At 44.1% G+C, this 26,427-nt stretch overlaps 1 protein-coding gene across 3 annotated transcripts in view; it reads left to right on the top strand.

Moving 5' to 3' along the window:
- Window positions 1-5,860: 5,860 nt before the first annotated feature.
- Window positions 5,861-26,427, top strand: part of FAM3C (FAM3 metabolism regulating signaling molecule C) — a 53,434-nt gene continuing 32,867 nt past the window's right edge. The window contains exons 1-2 of one of the 3 annotated variants that reach the window (XM_075015073.1): window positions 5,861-5,983; window positions 26,119-26,180. In XM_075015073.1, the coding sequence (XP_074871174.1) occupies window positions 26,168-26,180 (13 nt within the window). In that variant the 5' untranslated portion in view covers window positions 5,861-5,983; window positions 26,119-26,167. Of the gene's footprint in view, window positions 5,984-8,683; window positions 8,910-26,118; window positions 26,181-26,427 lie in introns of those variants that run through there. The other 2 variants (XM_075015081.1, XM_075015066.1) reach the window with 2 other exon arrangements.

The following is a 26,427-nucleotide window of genomic DNA, read 5'->3' as shown; positions in this document are numbered from 1 at the left end:
GCGCGCGCACACACACACACACACACACACACACACACACACACACACACACACACACACACACACTTTAAGCAATACTCACCCCTTTTGTTTGCGTTAATTCCCAAGTGAAATTGCTCCATCTGCATTGCTAAGCCTGCTAACCAGCTTTGCACTTGAGCTGCATTGTGGAGAATGGCTACAGCAGTATATTCCATAATGGAGCTTAATTGCCTTTTACCTTTATCCCAAATGAAGAGTAGACATTATGCCCAGCAGTTTCAACGAAACTTCACTAAACCCCAAGATTAACAATACCAATCTTTGTCTCTGAACAAAGAACGGATCCCTAGTCAGTCACAGGGACACTGTGGGACTCCTATGAGGAGTCACACCATCCACTCAGCAATAGTACAATGCACTGAGCCCCACAATGGTTGCAGGGAGAAAGCAGTGTCTTCTGAACTTCCTCTCCCTCTCCAGCCTCAGTGTTTTAGTCCCACAGGAGGGACTGCCTGCCCCTTCTGGAGTTTACTTTGCCTTGAGTGCAGTATGAGCTCAAGACTGGTGAACTGTGGAGTTTGTAAACCAGGTATCACCAAGAAGGTCAGGTCTGCTAGGTCTCAGCTGTTTGCCCAGCCTGACCGCTGCTGCACCCTAGCCAGCTCCCTAGGTCAGTCCCCTAGCCCTGGGTTCAGACTGCATGTGGGCCTCCTCCCTCCAGAAATGACAACATCTACATCTATTCACTGCCCAAGTCCATGACTTTCTCTGACCACTGCTCAGTGCCCAGCAACCAATGGGCAGGATTAAGCTCCCAGTTTAGCTTGGCATTTCTCTCCTCCAAGGGGAGCAGGCTGGAAGCAGGATGCCAGGACTGGGATGTACTCCCCATCCTCTAGCGAACTAGGGTTCTGGGGTGGAAATGGCCACACCTCTTTCTGCCTTTGCCCTAATTAATTCAGGCTCACATGGGGTAGAGTTGGCCCATCCATGCTGGTGGCACAAGCATGTGGAATGGAGAGCTCAACAATTGCAGAAACGCCAGCCACCCATGTGGCTACCCCCTATTTCTGGATATTTAGGGTTTATTTTATTTAGTGTATGTTAGCACCTAGGGGCCCAAAGCAGATTGTATGCACATTGTGTTAGGTATTGTACAAACAAATAGATTGACACATTGCCTGCCCTAAGAATTTACATGCTAGTTTGCCTTCCCTGTGAAGCCCCAGAATCTGCACTGATACTCTGCACCTCCCTAATTTTCTCCCACACAAAATAATAGTTTCCTGGAAGCTCAGCAATGTCAGCTTTGTTATGTTTCCCATCATCTCGCCCCACCTGCAGATTTGTCCATGAGATGGGATTCTCTAACTATAGGAATAACAATATGACAACTAGAGTAAATTGCTTATAAACTCATAAGATGGGAATGGCTGTTAACTTTTTAAAGTGCAGGGAAGGGGGCTGTCCATCAGTTACACTCGTTATGTGAATTTTATTGTGAAAGCTTTGTATATCTGATGCCCATATAATAGAAGATACCTTTCCTGGTACAAGAAGGAAGGGAGTGAAATGGGTAGATGAACAGAAAAATTATAATTTGAAAGGAGAGGTTATTGTTATTAACCTTCAAATATAGCTGTTAAAACCTTTTTGCCCTTTTGTAAAGGAAATTGTGTGCTTTTCACCTCTTATCCATTCCTGCCCTTGGTAGTTTTTAAAGATTATTTTTATTCACATTATGTATAAACTGCAAAACCTATTAAAGACTATATTGAATGCCACAAAAAGTACAGCCAGCTGATATTTAAATATGTTTTTTGTGGAAAACCTCTGAGAATATTATAAAAGCGAAAGAGAATTTTTTCTGATATGAAGCACTAATAAACTCAGTGACACACACTGTACGTACCCATTCTAGAAAAGTAACCGTGTGACTAGCCTCCATCATATGGAAAAGCAGAGTTCTAGCACCAACAGGTCTTCAGAGTGCAGCCTATGACCTTCTGTAAAATAGTTCATGAACAATACCATCCATAATAGCATATAGCCCATAGAGAACCATGTCTGTTATGCTCCTTGATGTGAATGAGACATGTCTCAGGTGTTGCTGATCTCCACAGCTGCTACTCTGCTAACGCCTACATCAGCACAAAACATCAGATGGGAGAGATCTGTACCTCTGGGTGGAGCTTTCATATTAAAAATAATTGTAGTTTCACTCTTTTCACTATACTCTATGCAGATTATATTGAGTCTACAGCTCATGCCAGCTTGCCAGTGCCATCTCAGTCAGATCAATTGCATCTCTGGGTGTTCAAAGACTTGTTAGGCAACAAACGTCCAAAGGAGCATCCTGTGACTCATTGGTGGCCAAGGTGAAAAAAGTATATCTGCTCGGTACAACTTCTAATAGACAGTTGTCCCAGTTACAAGGCTTATCATCCTCATTGGCACAGGAGAAGTCTGATGATGTCCAAGAGCTCTGTTTCAGGTGTATCTCTGATTTGTTATTCATTTCCTACCAATAATCATGCCACTTTATTATTTCAAAAAACTGATGTGTTTGTTGCTTGTAAACTGATCCATGGGGACACAAAAATAGAGGACTGCTTAGCAAAGCTTATTTAGTCTGTCTGTTGTCACCACTGTAAGGCATATACTGAGTATTATACATACCCTCAGGCTTTGTTTACACAAAGTCAAATTAATCCCACCCAAGAGGCTATTCACATGCAGCTTCAGAGTAGACCTTTCCAGGTACATTTTCTCTCTTTTTTTGGGGTAGAAGAAGAAATAGCACATTTAAGGACCTTTGTGTTGTAATTATACATTTTACTTATTTATAATTTGAGTGAATGAAAATTTGGGAAACCACATTTTCCAGTTTGACTTGGGCAGAAAAAGTCCTAGAGCATTTCTTGGCTGATTTTTCTAAAAAATTTCTGGGCAAATTTATTCCATTCTAACTTTTTTGTAAATTGCCCAGAGATTTGCCTCTTATTACTTAAAGAAAGCATCTTTACACATCCACCTAAGTCTGCAAGACAAACATTTCCTGACATTAAACTACTGCCTGGAAAGCAATACTTTTTATACCACCAAATAGCCAAACTCCAGAAAGCTGGCTCAGTGCTCTTAACCAGCTGCCTAATCATTTGTAAAACAATCTGACAGTCAAAAATGCAGGGGAAAATCAGCTAAGGCAGAGAATTAATTTATAATAAATGAATGTGAGGTCTATACTTAGTTATAGTAAGCCATATTTTAAAGAAGTCATAAGGAATTGCTTTGGTGCCAGATCAGTGAATTATGACTGAGGATTTATTATGAGAAGATCCACTGCCAAGGGTTATAGCCAAAAGGCTCAGTTGATCATCTTCAGCCCAGAGACATAGCACTGGAAAGTTTTGCCCATGCAGTTGTACTTATTATTTTGTTCCATTGGCACATAGACCTTGGTACAATTTTCATTTTACCCTATATATAATTACATGAATATCTCATGTTTTTTTTTCTTAAAGGGACAACATCTACTTAGTTTAGGTTTGTAAAAATTAGAGCTGAAACCTAAAATGAAGATTTGTTTAAACTCTTTGTTAACGTGAAAGTATCTCTTACATTCTTAAAATGATTATACACTGACACAATGCTTGGAGTGGACTAAGAAAAACAGTGGTGGGGAGCCACAACCCCTGTCAAAATAAAGATGTGTGCACTTGATACAGACAATTCACAATTTTTGTATATATAACAAAAGCATTTATTTTTTATCTCAGCAAACAATACATGCTTGTCATTGTTTTCCACTAAGACTACAGACCTCATACAAATCAATGAAAAAAAAGGCAGCCTGTGAGTTTGTGTTATTGGTGTCAAGCAACTCAATGAGATTCAGTGGGTCTGATGCTCTCTCAGAATGCAGGGATGTGATGAGATTTAGCAGGATTAGGTGGTTTCTCTGGGACGAGAGGGTGCAGTGGGATTTAGAGGGATTAGGAGTTTCTCTGGGGACAGAGGGCTGAGCGGTGTGGTGACATTCACTGAAACTGAGAAGTCTCTATGGAGTTTGGGGTGTGGGATGAAATTCATGGGGGTAGCGATCCCTCTGGGATCTGCGAGTGAGGTGACAGTGTTAGAGCAGAGTGAGAGGACTTGGGAGCCTTGCTAGGGATAAGGTTGTAGAGACAGGCCGTGGGGCTGAGGAGTTGCAGTGACAGAGGGTGAGGGTGCGTGGATCTCTGTAGCTACAACTCAATCCCAAGGCCTGTGCTAAGGTGATCTGTCCTTCCTGGGGTACAGCCTCCGTCCTTCCATTCTCACCCAATCTCTCTCTGCTGCCCAGCTCTGGGCCTGTTCCTGGGCTGCTAGCCAGACAAAGTGTGTGTCTCTTCTCTTCTCTTCTCTTCACCCCATTCTTGCTCTTAACTTCACTACGGCAAAGACCCCACCAGAACTGCTACATGTGCTGCCCTCAGGGCTCAGACAGTTCCACTCTGCTCCTCTCCCACAAAGACACAAGCACTACCTCTCCCTGTGTGCTGACCGCATGACAACTGTGCCAGTGAGTTGGCAGTGCATGCCCATGGGACAGTGGTTTGGAGGGGGGTCATGTGAAGCAGCAACTCTGGTAGAAGCTCTCATCATTCAGCAAACACCCAGAAACTTTACATTTTTCCCCCTGGTCAGTCACTCTTTGACACCCCTACTCTCCACCTCCACTTAAGCTCAGCTTTGCAGTTAACCCTCGATTTCAGAAATAATGGACACTATCCACCAGCACCCGCCTCCCCTCCCCCCAATAAATGCTGGCGACTCACTATAGTCACCAGAGCCACTACCACTGCTGGTGCCACCCGGGCTGGAGGAGCCACAGCTGAGGCTGGGGCCACCAGAGCAGCTGAGGAAACTTCCCAAGCATCTCCAGGGAAACTTAGTTTCTTCAAGAGTACCCAGCTTTGGGTGGGTGATGAGCAGCTCGTGGCAGGTGAGCCCAGAAGTGCTGCTCTGTAAACAGCCCAAAAAGCCCATCGCCGAGCTCTCTCTCCTGAGCCCGCTGCATTCCTCCCAGATCTGAGACGAGCGCTCCCTAGTGCACCTTGCAAGGTGCCTCCAGTCCTCAAGATTTGGATTTACCGGACTTTCAGCATGGATGGACACCCCTTCCCCCATTAGTTCTTTAAATCAAAGGTCTGCTGTAATTAAAATGCTTTCCTGAGCTGCTATTAGAATTTACACAGAATGGGAGAGAAACTTAAAAACAGAAAAGTATACGTACTCTGCTCTTCTTGAATATAAAAATGTGAACAGTGTGTTTATGAGGATTAGAGTGTGTGAAATGTTAGAGGAAGTATCAGTGGAAATGGATGGGTAGGCCAAGTTCAGGTCTATACCATCTTTGTGTTCAGAGCAATAGCAATTACAAATGGTCTAAAAAAATAACTTGGGTTTTATGAACTTTTACCTGAATAAATTATACTGTACAAGATGGAGATCCTGTTGACTTCAGCTCTAAAACTGTCCAGCAGGAGATCACGAAAACAAAGTACTCTCAGCCAGTGGTCCCTTTAATTTTTTCCATCCAGGGGCAAAATAAATGTTATGTGCACCAAGACGTCTGGATCTGCACCAGCAATAGAAACACAGGCTGCCCACTGTGGATGGCTGTGGCTTCTCTGCTAATCAGCTGACTGGCATCTGAAACAGTCTTGGATGGCCTCCCAAGCACTCAGTTGACGGGGAACACTGCTCCCAACCAATGAAGCAGCAAGTTAGAGCATTCCAGTGACCTCACTATCAAAGCAAACTCTCATTGGCTGATCCTAGCCAGAGGGCACGATTACAGTGAGAAAGCGATAACAAGCTAACTCTCCATATGGAGAATTCCCCCACTCTTCTAGTTGCCCGTGAGTCCTCTTGAAAACTCCAGTGGGATGTGGGGCATAGTCAGAGCACACTGCGTTCTAGCCATGGCCACCTGGACACCATCAGGACCCTGCAGGTTTGTACCGGCGGAGAGGGGTGTCTGTCCTACGTCACCACTGGGGCCTGGTGTCGGGGAGGCCAACTGTCTGCAGCCCCAGAAAATACAGTTGGTGGGGAAGGGTTTGGGGAGAGTCTGGGTTGAAGGTGGGGGTTGGCTCCATTGGGGGTCAGTGGAAGAGAGGGAGAACTGGGGTGAAACCGAGTGAGGGGCTGAGCAGTAGTTTAGAGGTTGAGACGAGCCCTTGTGTGAGGATGGCTAATTGAGAGTGTGCATGTGTGTAGGCAGAACAGGAGAGGGGTGAAGAGGGCACTAAGGTGTGAAGGTTGGGGTAGGGGTGTGGGGCTGGATTATGGTAGCCGTGGTGATAGTGTCTATGTATGTTTCACTGGCCCTTTCTCACTGCAAATGATGGGCACTAGCAATTTTCCTCCTCACATTATACCCCACTAACTTTACTGTTTCCCTTGAAGTAATGAGTAGTGCTCTACCCAATTCATGATCCATTTTGGTCAATTTCATAGCCCCCGGGTTTTAAAATTGGTCAAATTTATTATATCTGATATGTACATCTTCAAATGTCACGGTGGTGTAAGACCAAAGGTCTCAGCCCAAAGTGGGATTATATTGTCATGGGTAGGTCACAGGATTGCTGCCCTCATTTCTGAGTAGCTTTCAGAGCTGGGCTCAGGCGGCAGCAGCTGCTGAGCACACTGCAGCTAGAGGAGGCTCCTGAATGCGGAGTTGGGTACCGTGCTTTTGGGAGCACCTTGCTGGAGGCTCCTGGCTGCTGGTACTGGCCAATGATAGATTAACACAGTGGCCCCTGGCAAATTTGGGGGCCCCGGGAAAATGGGGCACTGGAGCCCCAGAAAAAGCCCTGGGGGTAGAAGCCCTTGGGTCACACCAAGCCCCAGTAGGACACCCGGGGCTGAAGCCCACATGCCCTGAGCTCCGATTTCACTTGTGGGGGCTGAAACCCCAAGCCTGGATGCATGGGCAGTCTGTGTCCTAGCCACCTGGACAGGCTATTCCCCAGCCCTCCCCCTGTGCCTGAGCCCCCACCACTCCCCTTCAGCACCTCTCCCTCTTCTACCACTCTCCCCCACAGGAGGTCAAAGCATCCCCCACAGCATCAGTGCCAGATGGCTGGGGACAAGGGGACATGGCCTAAGCCTCTGCGTGTTGCAGCCTCAGTGCTCATAACCCTGGTACCTGAGCAGCTAGATCACACAGTCATTGTGCCCCCAGCCCTGGGGCTCTGGGCAGCCAGGCAGTGGGGTAGCTCTGCCCCATCCCATTGCTTTGGTGGCCAGGAGGCATGGTTGCAGCACCCTCAGTCCTAGTGCTCAGGCGGCCAAGCCCAGCATGCCCAGCAAGCAATGCACCCCAGTTCCAGCTGTCCCAAGTTCCTTCATGAGACACACCAGCCAGCTCCCTGCGAACAGCAGGTGGGGGCCTTTCCTAGGGAACAATGTGGGTGGGGCCACAGTGGGCAGTTTAGGAAGGCAAATACCCCACCCCTGCACTGCCAAAAATACCCACCACCCCTGCCCCAGCACAGAAGCCCTGAGTCTGAGTGCCCACAGATAGAAGCCAGAGTTGAGTCTTGTAAGTAGTCACCAGAGGCAGAAGCCCTGAGACCATATGTAATCACCCACAGGCAGACTCAAACCTGACATCTCTGGAGCTTAGTGCAGGAGGGTCTACAGTTTGAGCTAAAAGCCAGCTGGCTCCCATATAAGGCTGAAAAGAAGACATTCTTTCTCTGTGTAAGTGGTATAGGTACCACTAAAAGGGACAATGAACCACATCTAGGTGTGTGGGTTACACATGCACCCTGAAACCCTGCCTGCTGACATGGGTGTAGGAGCCCCAAGCTCAGGAGCCCCAAGCCTTGGCTGGAGCCACAGGAGGTGGAAGCCCTGAGCCCAACTCCAGGGTTGCTTCAACACAAAAGTGAGGATGCTTCTGCATTGCCTCTAGAGGTGGGTCTGATCTCCCCACCAAGAGCCACAGAAGGACAACTCCCTTCTGTCTCATCCTGGCCTGAACTAGCAGCGAGGAGCTCCTGACTGGGTGCTTTTCCAGTAGCATGGGAGATCAGATATCAGAGGGAAGGGCTTATTTCATCATCTGTGACATGTTCTTCATGGCTGTGAAGATGGTAGGATGGTAGGAGGAGGGATGGTGAGGCAAAGAGAGAAATGGGCTAACGCACATAACTTGTAAAAAAGTTTTGTAAACATGATTGTACCAAAGTGGAAAATCCTGCTTGCAAAATATACATATGACACATATCTTAGGAGGGAAAAGACGATGATTGGGACATGCAGGTGACTGGTACACCCAGGCTTAATAGAGCTCATAAATACACTAATGATTAATTAAGTACTTATATTTAGGGCCCCAAGCAGGCCCCGAGTGCTTTAACAAAAAAGATAACCCTAAGAACCAACCTGCTCCCAGACAAATAAGCCACATTTAGGAATATTCTGGGTTGATGCTAGTCCAGTGTGCAGGGGAGGGGCTTCAGGGAGGGAGTGTGCAACAGAGGTGCGGCAGTGGGAAGGGGGTGTGCACTGGTGTGCGGGGAAAGAGCTGCAAGGAAGAAGCGTGCAGAGGAGGGGAATGCGGGAGTCCGCAGTGGAGTGGGTGTCGGTGTGTGGGGAAGAGGCTGTGGCTGTGTGGATGGGGCGCTGGGCAGGGTCTGGGGAACAGGCTGTGGGGGTGTGGCGGGGGCCGGGGACCGGCGCGAGCTGAGTCCGCCAGCACTAGGGGGCGGTCTCGCGCGCGCGCTCTCCTCGTCCGTGTGGCTGCGGCCGCGGGAGCCGGCAGCACCGCTCCGTTTCCTGCGCCTCTGTTGTCCTCAGTGTTCCGGTCGCGTCCGCAGGCGCCGCCGCCTCGCAAGAGGGGCCGGGTCCGCAGCCGCCGCGCAGCGCAGGTAAGAGGCTCTCGGCTTCCACCACCCCGCGCCCGCCGCGTCCCGCCCCCGGCTCCCTCCTACCGGCCCCCGCTCTGTTCTTCCCCCCCACGTCTCTGTTTCTCGCCTGGCCACCGCCCGCCGGCCTCCCCTGGCTCCTCCCGCCGGGATCGCCGAGCGTCCCGGCGCCGCTGCCTCCCCGCTCCTGCCGCCCGCAGAACCCATTGCCCCGCCAACGCCTCCTCGGTCGGACACCAACACCATCCGCCCTCCCAGTCTTCCTCCCAGCCGGCAGCCTGCGCCCTGCCCGCCCGGCCGCCCCCGGGAGTTTCAGCGCCTCCGCCCACTTTGCTCCGCTTTCTCGGTTCCCCCGGGCCGGGTACCAGAAAAATTCACGCACCTGAAAGGGAAAACATGGGGCTCGGATGCACCACGCCTCGGTCCCCTGCCGCCGGGGAGGGGTGTGGAAAAAGGCTTAAAATTGCCCAGGGCCAAAAGGTGGGATGGAAAGGAAATGAGTTTGGCTGCTGGCGCCAGGCGACTGAATAACGGATGAAGTTGTGTGCATGGCCGGCCACTTTCCCAACTAGTGCTGCGGGTGCCTGTGTCCCCGAGACGGGGGTGAGAACTGCAGTATGCAGATGGCTGGTAACTTTTGTCTGGGTATGTGCTTCGAGCGATTGAGGCCTTCGCTATTAATAAGGGTAAGTGAAATGGGCTTTTTCGATTTCCAGTAGTACCCGCAGGAAGCATTGGTATAACGCCCCCCCCCAAAAAAAAAAAAGAAAAGAAAAGTGGAATTAGCCCTTCAATTTCAGTTTTGGATTGTGATCCCTTGGTTAGCTTTTCCATCTTTATGCTGTCACATATAGAAATGTATTCCTAACATTTTATTCTTGGTGCATAGTAAGTAGGCATAGGGTTTTTTTTTTCTCAGCTCATTTTTCCTTATATATTACTTTGATGGCATCAGAATTGGTATCAGGCTACAATCTTACAACAGTGGAAAAACTCCAGTTTCCCTAAAAACCTAGTTTTACCAGTATAACTATGTCAATTAGGGAGCTAACTTTTTTTTTAAAGCAGTATGGCTTTACAGTTGTAAAAGCCCCGTTGAGGAGGCAGTTACACAAATAAATCATGCTAGTATAATTACTGATTTTCTTTTATGGGAATAGCAAAACCACTGCCATTATGTTAATATAACTGTTCACACTAAAATGATTGCACTGTGTTTAAATAAGTTTCCTAATTTAGACATATCTGTTACCTTCTTGGGGAAGGTGTAAATGCTGTGGTTAAGAAGAAGGAATTTTTTTAAAAGTGCCATTTTACTAAATGTTCTGTAATTGATAATAAAGTATCACTAGGGAAGTTTATATGATTAATCTGACAGTCAACAAAACACTGAAGATATTACTGTAGGGACCAATCTTGCATTGGTAGTAGGATGAGCTAAGGAACCAGATCTGCATTTGGGTACATTCTTATGGCTCTCATAGCAGGATCTGAGTCTAAATGATCTGAGCTCTTCAATCTCCAGATTTACTATTTCTTTCATTGTGAAGTAGAAAGGTAAATATAGATCATGAATCTTGGAGCATCTGCCACTGTAGTACTTAGATTCTGCTAGATAGTGTAAAGCCCTGTTTGCCGTGGATTCTGTTTTTGCCTTACTCATTAACTACGTATTGGACTTCACCCAGTTCTTCCATGTGTAAAATTGGTACAGTCAAAGCTGAGTTGTCTGGCACTTGACCAACATGTATACTGGCATTTCTGAACTTGATTGGAAATCCATTTTATAGTCTTGTTGGTGTGGGGCTAGCAGGATCACTGTGTGGTTCTGCATGGCTCCCCAGAAGCAGCAACATATCTCTACTGCTCTGAGGTGCTATAATGGTCATGGGGCAGGGTGGCGGGACTCCATGCTTATTCCTCCATGATCACTGCCTCCACAGCTCCCATGGCCCAGGAACTGCAGTTAATGGGAGTTGTGGAAGTGGTGTCTGTGGGTGGAGACAGTGCGAGAGCCACTTAGCCATGTCTCCACCTAGGAGCAGCAGGAACATGTCACTACTTCAAGGGAGCCACTGAAGATGAGTGCCTCAGAGATCCAGCAGCCACCCCAATCCCCTCTCCTGAGCCCCCTTCCACACCCAGATTCTCCATCTTAGTTATCTGGAGTTTTTACTCACTGTCACCCACCCTCCCCCCAACATCCTGGCTAACGCAGCTTTTTCTCTGTAATGATACCTACCTACTTTTGTAAAGGTCTTTGATAACTGATGAAAAATGTCATGTACAGGTAAAGAGTTATTTAATAATAATTAAATGAAAATACACCAACCTGTATAAATGGCTTGCACTGAAATTACTCTCTTGTCAAGGAGTAAAAACACTGGATAACCAGTATCAGAGAGGTAGCCTTGTTAGTCTGTAGCTTCGAGAACAATAAGAAGTCTTGTGGCACCTTATAGACTAACAGATATTTTGGAGCGTAAGCTTTCATGAGCAAAGACCAGCTTCATCAGATGCATGAGTGGGGGGGGGTGGTGGTTTCAGAAGGGTTTTTAAAGAATGAGTCCCAGTAAAAGGGAGGGCCAGAGCTGACAAGGTCTATTCAGCAAGGTGGAAATTGCCCAGTATCAATAGTACTTATCAAAAGAGGAAAAAACAACTCAGATCAGACGGGGGAATGTGAGCCTTTGTCAGAGTCTAATGGGGAGATATCACCCAGGGCAGGGAAGCTGCCTTTGTAAGCTGAGAGCCCCTCCCAGTCTCTGTTTAATCCTTGGTTAATGGAGTCAAATTTGCAAATAAATTGCGGCTCAGAGATTTCTTTCTCCATTTGATTTCTGAAATTTTTTTGTTTTAGAACTGTCACCCTTAAATCTGCCACTAAGTGTCCAGGGAGATTGAAGCACTCTCCCACAGGCTTCTGTACATTACCATTCCTGATGTCTGATTTAAGGCCATTTATTCTTTTATGGAGAGACTGTCCAGTTTGGCCAATGTAAATTGCAGTGAGGCATTGCTGGCACATGATGGCATATATTATGTTAGTAGATGTGCAGGTAAAGGAGTGCCTGATGGTATGGTTGATGTTAGGTCCTGTGATATGTCACTGGTGATATGTGAGCAGAGTTGGCAGTGAGGACTGTTGCAGGGGCTGGTTCCAGGCCTGGCGTCACTGATTCGTGATTTGTAGTGGCTGGTGAGGATGTGTTTAAGGTTGGCAGGCTCTCTGTAGGTGAGGACAGGCCTGCCTCCCAACATCTGTGAGAGTGAAAGATCATTGTTCAGGATGGGTTGCAGATCACGGATGATGTGCTGGAGAGGCCTTAGGTGGGGGCTGTATGTGATGGTCATTGGTGTTCTCTTGTTTTCCTCGCGAGGCCTGTCTTGTATCAGGTGGTTTCTGGCTGCTCATCTGGCTCTATTAATCTGTTTCCTCACTTCCTTACTGATAACCAGGTAATACTTCAAGTCCTTGAGTTCACTTATGCCTCACTGGTATGGAAATAATTCAGTAAGGCCCTGACCTCTTGAACACTTGTGGATGTGCTTAACTTTACTTGCTGGAATATTCTTATTGAAATCACTGGGTGTGCCCACATAAGTAAAGTAAAAGACGTGCATAAGCATATGCAGGATTTAGGCCCATTTAGCACCTTTCCTGCAAATGCTTACTCACTTGGTAGTGGTCTGTTTGATTATAATAGAATTACTGTTGCAAGGAACAATTTTTCAGGTTTGTAGTTTTTTTTCCTTTTTGTAATCATTCTCCTACTAAAACATTGTTCAATCTGTTGTACTGGGGTTAGATTAAAGATTACTTCCCCTGTGGATGTTCCTTGCCAGGGAGCATTGTGAAGACCAAGTCTGCAACAGGTTTCAAAAAAGCATTAGGTAAGTTTCTGGAGGATAGGTCCATTGATGATGATTAGCCAAAATACAGTAAACGCTTAAGTTACGCAGGGGTTGCAGAACTGCAGCCCTGGCATAACTTGAATTTTTGTGCAAGTTGAGGGGAGACAGGAACCAGGCTGCAGGCTACTTGCAGGAGCCAGGAAGCTGACCAGATCAGCAGGACTGGTCAGTTTCCTGGCTTCTGTCTCCCTGCCACTTGTGGAACCGGGAAGCTGAGCAGGGCAGCAGCCTTGTTCAGTTTCCTGGCTCCAGCCAGTGGAGGGGAACCAGGGGCAGCGTGGCTCCCCTCTCCCCTCTGCTCCTTGGAGACAGGAAAAGAACCAGGGCTGCTGTGGCAGTGCGTCTCTCTGCCCACCCGGCTTCCCCCAACTGGTGGAGGTGGGGGCTGGAGTGGGGAGCTGGCGGAGGAAAGTGTTGCTGCCAGTACCTGGGAACCCCTGGATTTTGACTCATGTTAACACAAGTTAAGTGCAAGTCAAAACTGTGTATATTCAGGATTTACTGTAGTCTAAACATTGGGCCCAGTTAAGAGACAAGTCATGGGTGGAACCAAATAGGGGTGGGAGGGAAATTTTGGTTTACAGTGTTAATTTAGATTCTGATTGTTTAATCCTTACACAGATAATTTTATTATATGCAAAGGGTTGATTTGTGTTAATAAGGCTGTAGGACTGAATTTTTCTATTCAGAGTTGATTTTTCAAGATTTAAATGTTCATATTGGGATTTAATATATGCATTACAAATAGTGTGGAAGGGTTTGGATTTTAGGGCTGAGTCCTATAATATTTTTGGCTCATCTATACGCTTGATTAGCTGCATGACTTTGTGAAAGTCACTTTGCATCTCTGTGCCCCAGTTTCACTATCGGTAAAATAGGGATCAGTATAATTGTATTATAAAGATCATTGAGGTATGACTAGGTAAAACACCGCCAGAGAACCTTAAGAGTTACAAACTCCAGCTAATTTGGAACTGAAAGTACTTAATCATACAGCAACAGATATCCCACCCCACAAAAATACATACAGAGTTAATCACAAACTAGTAAAAAATTGAAATTATAAAAGCAATGAACGAGGTAAAGAAAGTGGGTTTATGCTTGTTTCATTTAAGCTGATTAAAAGCAGTGGTTTTCTTCCTAATACAGTTTCAAAGCTGTATTAAGTTAATATTTAATTGTAAACTTTTGAAAGAATAACCACAAATATTTTATTCAGATTATTGATAATTTTGGAGTTATGAACACCTATCATACCAGAGTTGTTTTTAATTCTGAGGTTCTACTGTGTTTAAGAACCACAAAGAAAGCTAAGTCAGAGCACATGCACATATTAGGTAGAGAACATTCAGTATAGAAACTGGATTTCATGTTGACTAGTATTAGAGAGGTAGCTGTGTTAGTCTGTATCTTAGAGAACAACAAGATTCCTGTGGCACCTCATAAACTAACCAATATTTTGGAGCCTAAGCTTTCGTGGGCAAAGACCCGCTTCATCAGATACATGAAGCATCGTGAAACTTATGCTCCAAAATATTGGTTAGTCTATGAGGTGCCACAGGACTTCTTGAATTTCATGTGAAATTACTTCCTCTAACAGCTCATATGATTAGGGATGGCACAATTATCTGTGTTTGGGGGTAATTAAATTTGACAATCTGTAAGCAGAACATTAACTCTTAATCACAGCCCCTTTGCACTTGCTTTTTCAAGCCAATGATTAGAGTATGGGTTATTGTCATACTGCACTATTTTACATGAGAGTTTGAGGGCCAGTGGGATGGATTAGCAATTTGTTCCCGTGCTTCAGGAACTGCATGCACACCACCTCCTTTCAGAGAATGGACTGTTCAGTGGCTGTGAATACCCCTAGGACTTAAAAGAGATATAGATTTCTCCTGTATGACCGGTTTTTTTGCATTCCACATACATTTATGTGGATGATGTGTTAGCATCAGCTCTCCATGTAACATGCATTTTATTCTTGAAACATGTGGATATAATCGTTAAAATGTAGTGCTGTACCACTTTCTAGATCTGACCATTCTTTGTTAGCCTGGAGGAATATAGCTTGTTCTGTAGTAAACTTGACTCAGTAGAATGCATTTGTAAACACTCCTTGGGCTTGTCTTTAATTTTGAGGAGTAGAGGGACTTCGAAGTAGCACAAGCACTTTAAGTGCCTGCAGCTACACATGTGCTGGCACTTCAAAGTTTTACGCTTCGAAGTTGAAACGGGGGAGCATTAACCTAAGGAAGTAATCTCCCATTGCCCTGATTAACATGCCCCCTTCGAAGGTGGGGTCAAGTGTAGACAAGCTGCATTTATTTTTGTTGTTCTCTTTCATGGTATGTTCTTTCATGGCCATGGTAAACATGTCATTGCCCATGAAATCTGGTCTTTTGTATGCTTTTACGTTTATATTATACAGATTTCACAGGGGAGGCCAGCATTTCTCAAACAGGGAGTCCTGACCCAAAAGGGAGTTGCGAGGAGGCCACAATGTTTATTTTAGGGGCATTGTGGTATTGCCATCCTGAGTTCTGCGTTGCCTTCAGCACTGAGCAGCTGGAGAGCAGTGGCTATTGGTTGGGCACCCTGCCAGCTGCTGGTGGTGGTGCAGTGCAGAACTAAGGGTAGCACTGCCGTGACCCCTCACTCCATACAATAACCTTGTGACACATTCCTTTCCACACACAACTCCCTTTTGGATCACAAACCTTACAATTACACTACCATGAAATTTCAGATTTAAATAACTAATGAAATGTATCATTTTCAAAATCGTGACATTGGCCAACATGGACCCAGAATAGAGCTAGATATTTTCAGTGATCCAAAAAACAAATATGTGCCTGTTTCAGTCATGCCTTCTCACCCATGGGGATCAGGTTTGGCAAGCAACTTCTTTCTGATTTTAATTAACTAATTTTATTTGTTCCTAACTACTATGGAATGATTAAACAAACCTTGACTGCAATAAGTGCTATGTATACATCAGAATTTATGAGGAAATCAGGATGGTATTGTGCTTTTTGTGAGCTGTCAAGTAGGAGGTAATGGCAGCTACACTTGAACTTCTAAATATGTTCCTTATAGCATTTAATATGAATAAAGGCCTCTTTGTCTCAAGCTTCCTTTAATCAGGATTAGCCAAGTTTGTCTGCAGCCACCATTCTGCAGAGCAGCTCCTGACTCATACCCTTGTAGCCACATGTACACTGGCATTGCAGATAACTCAGGTTAAAAGCTAGAGTTTCTGGTGGTGAATTCCAAAGTTCTTGGCACCTGATTAACTATAATGGCTCTATGAAGTGTTTCTTGTCTGTTGTGGGAGAAACAGTCAGTGCTGCTGGTGGTGGTTACCTGTGGGTGATGGGCATTTCTATTGTGCCTGAAGTAATACTGGTTTTGAGAGAATGGGGTCCCTTAATTGTACTGGGGTCACCAATGGTGCATGAAATTGACATTGCTCACCACTAGGAGGAGCACATAAATGTCAACTGAAAAGGATCATACTTGACCTTTATACAAATATTGGCCAATCATAAAGGCAGGTTTATGAGCACCAGTGTGGAATGCACAGGCGAGGGTGCTGAAGTGATTTGACATTTACTTGTTTGTTGGGAGTAAGGTCCTTCTCTGTTCAAATAACATGGTTATGAATGGATTGTCTGTGCCCACTGTTGTTTTTCCTGTCTGCTGCCCAGCTCATGAAGCTATGCCATGATACAACAGCACCTGGAAAAGTGTGATTACACACAGAGTAGCTTCAGGATGGTGATAAAATATGTGCTTGGCCAACTGAAGGCAAGAGGGCACTCACCTCTTGCCCATTTGAATGCCAGTATGTCCAGTGTGTGCTGTACCCCAGGCAACATCCGGAAGGAAAAGGGTAAATGTTTTCATCAGGAGTGGACTCAACACAATACTGGCTGTCCTGGCTGGTACAAAGTACTCGTGTCATCACTGGTATTGGGTCATGATAAATAAGGGTAACAAAGGGTGCCTTTTGCACCCACATCCAATTTATTTACTGTTGCTTTCATACGATAAGTTTTTGACTTTATTAGACACTTTGAATACAACGTTCTTCCTCCTTCCCCAGGAGCTCTATGCCAATGTTGTGCATGAGCAAAATACTTATTAAAATAAGTGATTTGTGAATGAATGCTATCCTCAGGGCAGCCTGTTAGGCATCAGGGCTCAAACCCCAAATTGGCTCTGAATTATCTAGTATCCCCTCTACTCTTAGATTTTATCAATTATCACCTGTAAACCCAGCTACTATAATAGACTACACATGAAGTCACTTACCGCAGATCAACTAACTATGATTGTAGACATTCTGGAATGTTTGAGAGTTGCTGCTTGCATTAATCTCACTTTCAGCATCTGTATCGCATATCGTATGGTAATTTTTGACTAATAGTATTGTGAGCCTGTGTGACTCTGTAAATCACCAGGCAGGAGGGAGACATTCACTTAAGGCAGCATACCCTGAAGTTTATAGACTGAGACAGCTCACTGTCATACTCAACTTACATACTGCTTTACGGCTACGGCTACCGTACAGCAATATTTCAAAAGAAGTCCTTCCGGAAGATCTCTTCCAAAAGAACTTCTTTCAAAAGAGTGTGTCCACATTCAAAAAAGTGAATCAAAAGAATGATCTGCTCTTTCAAAAGAGAGTGTCCACACAGTCATGGCTCTTTTGAAAGAATGAGCCAGGTGTCAAAAAATCACGAGGACTGTTCTTTCAAAAAAAAAAAAAAAAAAGTGCCTGCAGAGTGCCTACACACATTTTCTTTCAAAAGAAGCTTTTGAAAGAAGTTACTCTTCCTGAAATGAAAGTAGAAGAATGCTTTCGAAAGGAGTACCACATTCTTTCGATTTAATTTTGAAAGAACACTTTCAGTGTGTAGACGTTCCACTGGATATTTCAAAAGAGCCCCTTCCTTTGAAAAGTATTTTGGAAGAACTTGCTAGTGTAGATGTTGCCTACATGTTTCTTGACATCTGTTTGCTATTTCCCTTAGTTCCTGATATCTTGGTCAAAACATCCATTTGTGGTTTTGTCAAGCCATATCTCTTGTACTTGATTAGGATGTATTTGTAGTAACTGAAATATGTTTATGGAAATATTTAGTGGCTAGTACAGTAGCAATAACTTTAAGAAGTTTATGTATTGGACCGTGAATTTATAAGTGTCTGCTTTAATTCACGTCCTGACTTTGGTTCAGGCCTCAGATTTTGTACCAGGCCTGTTGTTCCAGGCTCTCTCACGAGGGGTAAAAGAGGAGGCACCTACTATATTTCATCTGAGAATCAAGGAAAAAACAAACTAATAAAATATCACAAGCACTCGAGCCTGGTAACAGTAAAGACAAACAAAGGAACAAGCTTCCTCTCTCCTACTGCTGTCACTACAACCCTGACTCCACTGCTAGACATCTTCAGGTCTGGGAAACTAACTGAAAGTGAAGAAGAACTGTGCAAACTCAAAAGTTTGTCTCTCTCACCCATGGCTGTTGAGCCGATAAAAAGTAATACCTCACCCACCTTGTCACTCTTTCCCATTGTCCTGCATATGCTATGCTCTGTTCCCTTGAAAGGCACTGCTTAAACTCTGGCACTGAAAGTCACAGAAATTTGAAGTGGGTCCCTGCTCTGGAATAGAATGCAGTGTAAATAGGAGGCTGGAGTAAGACAAAGCAGCAACCCATAATCTTTGCTCCTCCAACTGTAACTTTGCCATAACAGCTGCAAGCACTCTGTCCTTCTGTTTTGTCAGATCAGGTAGCTCTCAGGCCTCTGCTGTATTTTCTGGAGAAGTTTGTCCATCTAACCTGGTCTGTACCAGAAAAAGCAATTCCCAAACTCACTGGTAAGGTAGAACTGAATTCTTTTTGTTTTTCACAAGCAGCTCATGCTCTTCTAGTTCATTCAAAATATTTTGAAACAAATCAGCTAACAAAGCGTTCCACTCTTCTTTGTTTTCTACTGACCACTAATTTGCAGCTTTGTGTTATGGAATATTATTGTCATCCTTATTGTCCTTATTGTCAAGCATGGTAGACTTATCTGACCTCTACTGGAGGTTTTCGTCAGGTAGAAAAAACTTTACCTAGTTATCTACTGGCAGGAGGGCTAAATCTGCAAACCTACATGTGAATATGGAAGACAATAAAAAATTCAAAAAGGTCAGTCTAATGTGATGAAACACCATCCCAATCATCCCCAGCAGGTGTCCTATAGGATATAGTAGATTATGCATTTTTGTGCCTGTTCTTCTTTATGTAGTGTCCCTGTGGGTGCTCCACTGTGGGTGTCAGCGTATCCTTGTGCTAATGCTGTGAGATTCTTTTACAGCTGTGGTTTGCTCTGTATGCACAGTAGCTTCTCTTTGTGTTATCTGGCGCATACATGGCACAGGCTTCTCGGTTCCTTCTCTGCCGTCCTTGCCTGTAGACTGAGCTTCCTCCTCTCTGTGAACAACAGAGTTAGAGAGCGTCAGTTGTTTTCTGTGGGTTCCCATTGAATTATCAAATTTTGTTGATGGGTCTCCAAAACACCTACCTATCAGTTTGTTCCCTGGTCTCATTAACCATGTACTTCATTGCTTTATGAAACCAACTTTTGAACCTCTGGCGACACGTTTCTGGCTTCAACTGTCCATAATAAAGTCTTGTTTCTAGTGGCCATCACGTCAGCTAGGACAGTAGGGGAACTTGCTGACCTTATGGCCGAGGCTCCCTACACTGTCTTTACAAGGATAAACACACCCTTCAACCTCACCCCAGGTTTCTTACTAAGGTTCCTTCTTCCATTTCACATCAACGAACCTATCCACTTACAGATGTTTTTCCAAAAGCTGCACTTCCCCTCTGTGCATGTGACGTGGCACACCTTGGACGTCTGCTGGGCTTTGGCTTTCTACATTGACCATACAAAGCCTTGGCACAAATCTCTGAGGCTCTTCCTGTCTTTTGCACAGCAGTCTAAGGGTTTGCCCATTTCCTCTCAATAGCTCTCCAAGTGGATTTCCACCTATATTCACACCTGTTTACGCGATTCACCATAGGGAGCTGCTGGGAGCTGTCACCACCCACTCGGCCTGGGCTATGTCCTCTACCACCACCTTTCTTAAGAACATGCCCCTTATGGTCATTGCAAGGTGACCATGTGGTCTTTGAGTAATACGTTTGCTAGATGCTGTGCTCTTTCATCTTCTATCGCTTCCTCCATCCAAGCGGTGTTCTCTGTTGTGGTGGTTACTGAGCTCCAAACCCACCTCTATGCTGCGACTACTGCTTTATAGTCACCCAGAGTGAAGCACCCACAGGAACGCTACTCAGAGAAGAAAAGGAAGTTATTCACCTTGTGCAGTAATGATTGTGGGTGCTCCACTTCTCTCCCTCCTTCTCCTGCTTTGGAGTGTCCTGCTCTAATTGCCAGGTAGACAAGGAATGGGGGAGTCGGCGCTGTATGCGTGCCAGATAACACCAGTAGGTGCTGCTGCATGTGCATGGTGCGTGGGAAACCACAGCTATAGAAGAATCTCTGAGCACCAGCATGAGGGTGCACCGACACCCAGAGTGGAGCACCCATGAGGATATACCTCTTGAAGAACCATCCTTACTGCACAAGTTGAATAACTTCCTCTTTCACAGCAAGACTCTTTGGCTTAGGGGTGGGTTAGGGTTGCTAGGTGACCAGATTTCAACAGAGAAGTCTGGTTTTATGTACTTTTCAGTCAGCGATATTGACTTGGTATTGCAGCTGACTGGAAAAGGGTAAATCTATGAAAAAGGGAAAAAAGGGCAACCCAGGAGTATACAGACCATTCATCTTAACTTCAGTGTGGGGAAAGATAATGGAGCAAATAAGTAAGGAATCTGTCTACAAACATGTGGAAGATAATAAGGTGATAGTCCGCGTGGATTTGTCCGGAACAAATCATGTCAAACCAAAGAGAGAGCTTTTTTGATAGGATAACAAGCCTTGTGGATAAAGGGGAAGTGGTGAACTTGGTATACCTAGACTTTAGTAAAGCATTTGATACAAAACAAAAAGCAGTCAAGTAGCACTTTAAAGACTCGCACGAAAGGTCACCTAATATTCTATTTTGCTAGTCTTTAAAGTGCTACTTGACTGCTTTTTGTTTTGATAGTGTATAAACTAGCACGGCTTACCCTCTGTTACTATTCAACATGCAAGGCATTTGATACAGTATCGCTTTACCTTCTTATTGGTAAACTAGGGAAATGCAACCAAAATGGGGCTGCTATCAGGTGGGTGTTTAACTGGTTGGATAACCATTCACAGAGAGTAGTTATTAATGGTTGAGAGTCGGGCTGGAAGGGAATAATAAGTGGGGTTTTGCAGGGGTCAGTTTTGGGGCCAGTTCTGTTCAATATCTTCATAAATGATTTAGATAATGGCAGAGAGAGTGCGCTTTCCAAGTTGGGAGGGTCTGCAAGTGATTTGGCGGATAGGGTCAGAATTCCTAAAGATCTGGACAAACTGGTGAAATGGTCTGAGGCAAACAGGATGAAGTTCACTAAGGGCAAATGCAAAGTACTCCACTGAGGGAGGAGCAATCAGTTTCACACATACAAAATGGGAAGGGACTCCCTAGGAAGGAATACTGCAGAAAGGGATTATGGTGAACCACAAGCTGAATATGAGTCAACCGTGTGACACTACATAAAAAGCAAACATGTTTCTGGGATGCATGAACAGGAGTGTTACGAGCAATACACGAGAAGTAATTCTTTTGCTCCACTTTGTGCTGATTAGGCCTCAACTGAAGTATTATGTATTCAGTTCTGGGCTCCACATTTTAGGAAGGATGTGGAGAAATTGGAAAGGGTCCAGAGAAGAACAACTAAAATGATTAAAGGTCTAGAAAATATGACCTATGAGAGAAGATTAAAAGAACTGGGTTTGTTTATTTTGGAAAAGAGAAGGCAGAGAGGGAGCATGTTAGTAGCTTTCAAGTATCTAAAAAGGTGTTACAAGGAGGAGGGAGAAACATTATTCTCCTAAGCCTCTGAAAATAGGATATGAAGCAATGGGCTTAAACTGCAGCAAGGAGGGTTTAGATTGGACATTAGGAAAAAAAATTCTAACTGTCATGGTGGTTAATTACAGGAATATATTGCCTAGGGTGGTCATAGAATCTCCCATCACTAAAGATATTTAAGAACAGGTTAGATAAATATCTAACAGGGGTGATATAGCTAGTGCTTTGTCCTGCCATGAGGGGATGGACTGGACTTGATAACCTCTTGAGATCCCTCCAGTTATAGTGCGACTTAGAACTGTATCACTACAGGATTGGTAGAATAGAGCACAATCGTGAGTTACGAACTCACCAATCAACCAGACACCTCATTTTGAACCAGAAGAACATAATCATTCATCAGCAGAAATGCCTGCCCCCCCGACCCAAAATCAAATGTAGTACAGTATTACATTAAACATAAACTACCAAAGAAGGAGGAGGGATTTAGATAAATTGGCTTATACGGTAAGGAAACTGTTTCTATGTTTGTTTCAGTTAAATTAAGCTGGATAAAAGGAGCATTTTCTTTCTGCATAGTAAAGTTTCAAAAATGTATTAAATCAGAGTTCAGTTGTAAACTTGAAACAACAAACGTGTTTTGTTAAGATTTATGAACATTTCAGAGTTACTAACCACCTCTCTTCCTGAGGTGTTTGTAATGGAAGTTTTTCTGTATCAAGAATGAGGAAGTCTGCATTTCTATAAATACTGAAGTAAATAGTATATGTGTACTTGAATGGTCATGGTTGTTCTGAGGCTTCTCTGTTGCCAGTACCCAAAGTGATGGCCAACAGTTTGTGTTTTTGCTTATGGCCGGTTGCTTGTTGTCCTCTAATGGACATTTTGTATAGCTTGTGATGCATATGCTAGGAAGTTTCAGTGTTAGAGTAAGCAATGAATGTTTAGTACCAGATTCCTCTCTGCTCTTGAAAGTGCCTGTTGATATTTTAAGACCATTTATCTTTTTGTGGCCCAGGAGGAGGATTTTTCAGGTCTTCACATTTTTCCTCTCATCTTCTATCCTTGTTACTCAACTCTGAACCTATAAACTTAAAGCAGTATGTGACAGGCACCCTATCTACATCAGAGAGAGGCTGGACATGGGTCTGTGAACTCAACAGTGCTACTTTGAACCCAAGACAGAAGAAGTTGCTTGAACTTGAATGAGGCTCTCTGATTCCTAGATGCCCATGTTCCCCAGCAAACACAGCACTCTGTGGTGTCTCTGTCTGTCAGGAACAGGGCAAGCTGCACCATCACCCCAGGCCCTGGGAGGAGAGCTGACTTGTTCTTGAGGGCACTGATTGTTTTTCAAACCAAAGTGAACTTGACTCTTGTTGTTCGGTCCTGTTAGGTTTGGGTCAGGTTGCAGGGGTCTAGTAACTTGAGTCTGAGTTTCTTATGCATTATTAAATGGTAAGAATCGAGTAAGTGAAACAATAAATAGCTCAATAGCCTGATGTTTTCCTGCTAAGCTTCCAGGAAGAGTATTAATTTCAGCTCAGTGACAAATGTGAAAACCCTTACACACCACAGATGCTGAAGTACCTATTATAGTGGTTCTTTAGAGCCGCTGAGGCATAATAGGTGGAACGTCTAATATCTGGCACTCTCAGGACCTGACCGGTACCAGACAGGAGAATTTGCTGGACCACGCAAAGTCATATTGTCTAGCAGCATTACCAACACTTCATTGCTTGCTGGGCTCTTAGAAGACATTTAGGGGTAAATTGCAGCTAAATAACAGGCCAGAACACTGAAAGCTAGGACTGTTTGGTGGAAACAAAGTTTTTGGGACTACGGGAGACTTGGCCACACCCATGATAAGTGGTCATCCATTTAACTTAAATCATTCTGGATTATGGATGTTGCTGGATAAAAGAGTTCTGGATTAGAGAGGTTCAAACTGTATCAATAAATATAAGAAAATGATATCTCCTTTGTTCCAGTGTCCAGCCAAACATTTCCTAAATTACTTACGTAGCATCACAAAAGCCAAAACTATCACACTTGGACTAAACTGAGAACTCTAGCCTGATTTTTTTTTTTTTTGTCTTCAGTGTCTCAGTCTTGAACCTCTCATTGAGTTCTGATCAGGTGTACTGAATCTCTAAAGAACCTTTGAAAATTTTGGACATAGTTGTGATAGTTTTGCCATTTTGAAAATTAGGGATAATATTTAACCGTTCTTGCAGGACTGTTTGAGGCTTAGTGCAAGTAATGTCTGTAAAATATTTGGAGATCGTCAGTTGGAAGGTGCTATGGAAGTGTATTCCATTTTTCCAGTACTCTGAAAGATGATCTCAGAGAGGTAGTCATATTAGTCTGTAGCTCCACAAAACCAAAAAGCAGTCCAGTAGCATCTTAAAAACTAGCAATATTATTTATTAGGTGATGAGCTTTCATGGGACAGACCCACTTCCCTCAGGTCTGGAGAATCCTGATAACTGAGAGAAAGAGAATTTAAAAGAAAGATAGAAAAAAGAAACAACTGACAAATCAGCTAGATAGAGCAGGAGGAAGGGGGGCAAAGAGGAAGAAAAAACATTTCTGCAAGTGTCTATGAAGTGGGACCCCAGGCGTCTCACTTAATAGATGCTTGCAGAAACTTTTTTCTTCCCCCTTCTCCCCCCACCCCTGGCCCACTTTCCTTCTGGCCTATCTAGCTGATCCGCCAGTTGGTTTTTTTTTTTCCCTCTGTCTTTTTAAATTCTCCTTGTCTCAGTTATTAGGATTCTCCAGACCTGAGGGAAGTGGGTCTGTCCCATGAAAGCTCATCAGCTAATAATTAATATTGTTAGTCTTTAAGGCGCTACAGGACTGCTCTTTTGTTTTGAAAGATTGTCTATGTAATAACAAATACGCCATTTTATGTGGATATTTTATAAACATTCCAGATTTTTTTTCTGATATACCTGTTTTGATTAGAATTAGCTTTTACTGAGAAATGCTGGGGTTCTGGCTGAAGTGGTACTTTCAGTCTGAGCCCGTTTTCAGATACTTGTAACTTAAATTTCTCATTCTTACGAACACACGTGTGTGTGTGTGTGTGTTGCATGCATGTTAACATAGTAAATTTCTTTGTTTGAACATATAAAATGTATGCCTTGTCACATGCAATGTTTGGTAACTTCAACTGGGATGGTTTAGTTTTAAAAAATTCAAACTTACATATTCAGTCCTCAGTTAAGCATGCTGATAGATGGAGGGAAGAAAAATCCCTGCTTTTCTTTTCCTTCTTCCATTAATTTGAATGTTAATGTGAATCCCCATGTATTATACACAGAGAAACCTTCTCTAAATAATCATTATGTTATTAGCCAAACAGTTTATTCTACTTGCAGGGGTTGGGTGGGAAAGCTGGTTTATTTGTTCCTTCCTCTTATTTCCCCTATGGAGCTCTTGAGCTCCACAGGCTAAATGAAGGTTCCCTCTTAGCTGCATCTCTTTATGAGCACTGTTCTTGGTGTGCACTTTTATGCACCAACTTTCCACAACACTTGCAGTCTGTGAATTAAACTCATAAAATGCATATAGGTGAATAGATTTATCAAAGTGCACATCCTCTTCCTACTTGCATTTCAGACGTTACTACTGTGCTGAAACAAAGTGGAGGTTTTTGTGCACAGACTTTGCAATGTGGTTACTGACTATTTTTAAAGTATAATCTAGAGAGAAAATACTCAAGTTTGACATGCCACACTTCCATGAAACACAATCACAGTACAAAAGGCCACTAAAAATTTGAAATCATGCAGATAATTATTTTTGTCTCTGTACCTTCCATGTTGTATGTTTACATTTGTACCATAAAGATTGAACGCTTGCCAGAAAACAAGGGGCATCAATTAATCTCCTTGTTAATTGACTGAGTGTACTGTGTCCTATCAAAACAGGCTAAAAATTAGGTGAGTTTATGAAGGATTTAGTGATGTTCAGAAACAAATTATTAGAATAACAGAACATTCATGTTTCTTCCTTTATATTTGAGTGACAAATCAGAGCAGTGCAGCAGAAATTAATATCTGTACTCTTTCACTTAGCTTTCACTGTGAGCACAAGGGCAAGGCTTGATGCTAAGTATAATGGGATCAGCAGGCTTTTCGTTAGCACTAGTAGCTTGGAAACACTGAATATTTCTATTGAACAATTAATAAACAAAGTAGCAGTAAAATTGCTTAGTTGCCTCTAATTCTAATTTTTGTGCCTTCCATTTTCTCCTTTTAGGTGGTTTGTTTAATGCAGTAGTGCTACTGACTGACTGACAAGGTTAAACATGAGGGTAGCAGGTAAGAAAAATAGCCACACCTGGGATCAGATGGGTTTAACTTATAAAACAAGCCATATAATGGCAGGCAGCTGTCCCTTCAGCCCTCCCACAACTACCCAGTTCCGTCAGCTGTGTGTCTGCTGTGGACCTGGGAGTATCAGTGGGCAGCTGTGCCTTCAGCCCTCCCCCAACCTCACACTGCCCTCAGCTGCGCATCTGCTGCAGAGCAGGGTGTATCAGTGGGCAGCTGTACCTCTAGCCCTCTC

Source organism: Carettochelys insculpta, chromosome 1, assembly GCF_033958435.1.
Source record: "Carettochelys insculpta isolate YL-2023 chromosome 1, ASM3395843v1, whole genome shotgun sequence".
Classification (NCBI taxonomy): Eukaryota; Metazoa; Chordata; order Testudines; family Carettochelyidae; genus Carettochelys; species Carettochelys insculpta.
The sequence above is the reverse complement of the archived record's forward strand: the minus strand, read 5'-3'. Positions and strand labels throughout refer to the sequence as shown.